Source organism: Nestor notabilis, unplaced genomic scaffold (assembly GCF_000696875.1).
Source record: "Nestor notabilis isolate BGI_N333 unplaced genomic scaffold, ASM69687v1 scaffold3043, whole genome shotgun sequence".
Taxonomy (NCBI): Eukaryota; Metazoa; Chordata; class Aves; order Psittaciformes; family Psittacidae; genus Nestor; species Nestor notabilis.
In genome coordinates, this window is record NW_009923099.1 from 74,238 (window position 1) to 74,795 (window position 558).

A 558-nucleotide genomic window follows, 5' to 3' on the forward strand; every position below is an offset into this window, starting at 1 on the left:
CGGGGGGGGGAGAAAAAAGTGAAGAATTACTGTGACAACCAGCCAGTAACCACAGACAGGGTTTTTTGTTTGATTAAAGAGACTGATAATTCCATGGGGGTGACCACTACATCCACGCCACTCACCCACTACTAAAAAAGAGCACAAACTGAAGGAGCCCCCAACATACTCAGCTAAATCAGATACTTGGATTAAGTGATTTCCTGGAGACACCAGTGGGATAGATGTGCTCAAGCCTGAAGTACAAGATACCAGAACTGTTTCCCCCTCTATCCTCCCAACCTTTCCTCTTTTTCACCAAATAAAATCCTGTATATTACCTCGTAGGCTTCTGCCAACTGAGCAAACTTCTCTTTAGCTTTCGGGTCATCCTTGTTTGTATCGGGGTGGTATTTCTTTGCCAGCTAAACAACAAAAAAGCAAGAATTAGAAACAAGACATGCGAGATTTGCGTTAGCAGGCTCCCGCGGCAGGACGTGCCTGGTAGTAGGCCTTCTTGATCTCCTTCTGGGTGGCGGTGCGAGGCACCCCCAGCACCTGGTAATAGTCCTCCTTGGC

At 47.3% G+C, this 558-nt stretch overlaps 1 protein-coding gene across 1 annotated transcript in view; it reads right to left on the bottom strand.

Annotated features, from left to right (window-relative positions):
- Positions 1-555, bottom strand: part of DNAJA3 (DnaJ (Hsp40) homolog, subfamily A, member 3) — a gene marked incomplete at its 5' end in the record, with an annotated part of 10,042 nt that extends 9,487 nt beyond the window's left edge. Inside the window, 2 exons of the mRNA XM_010011951.1 lie at positions 321-404; positions 481-555. Of these exons, the coding sequence (XP_010010253.1) occupies positions 321-404; positions 481-555 (159 nt within the window). The remainder of the gene's footprint in view (positions 1-320; positions 405-480) is intronic.
- Between the last annotated feature and the right edge of the window lie 3 nt (positions 556-558).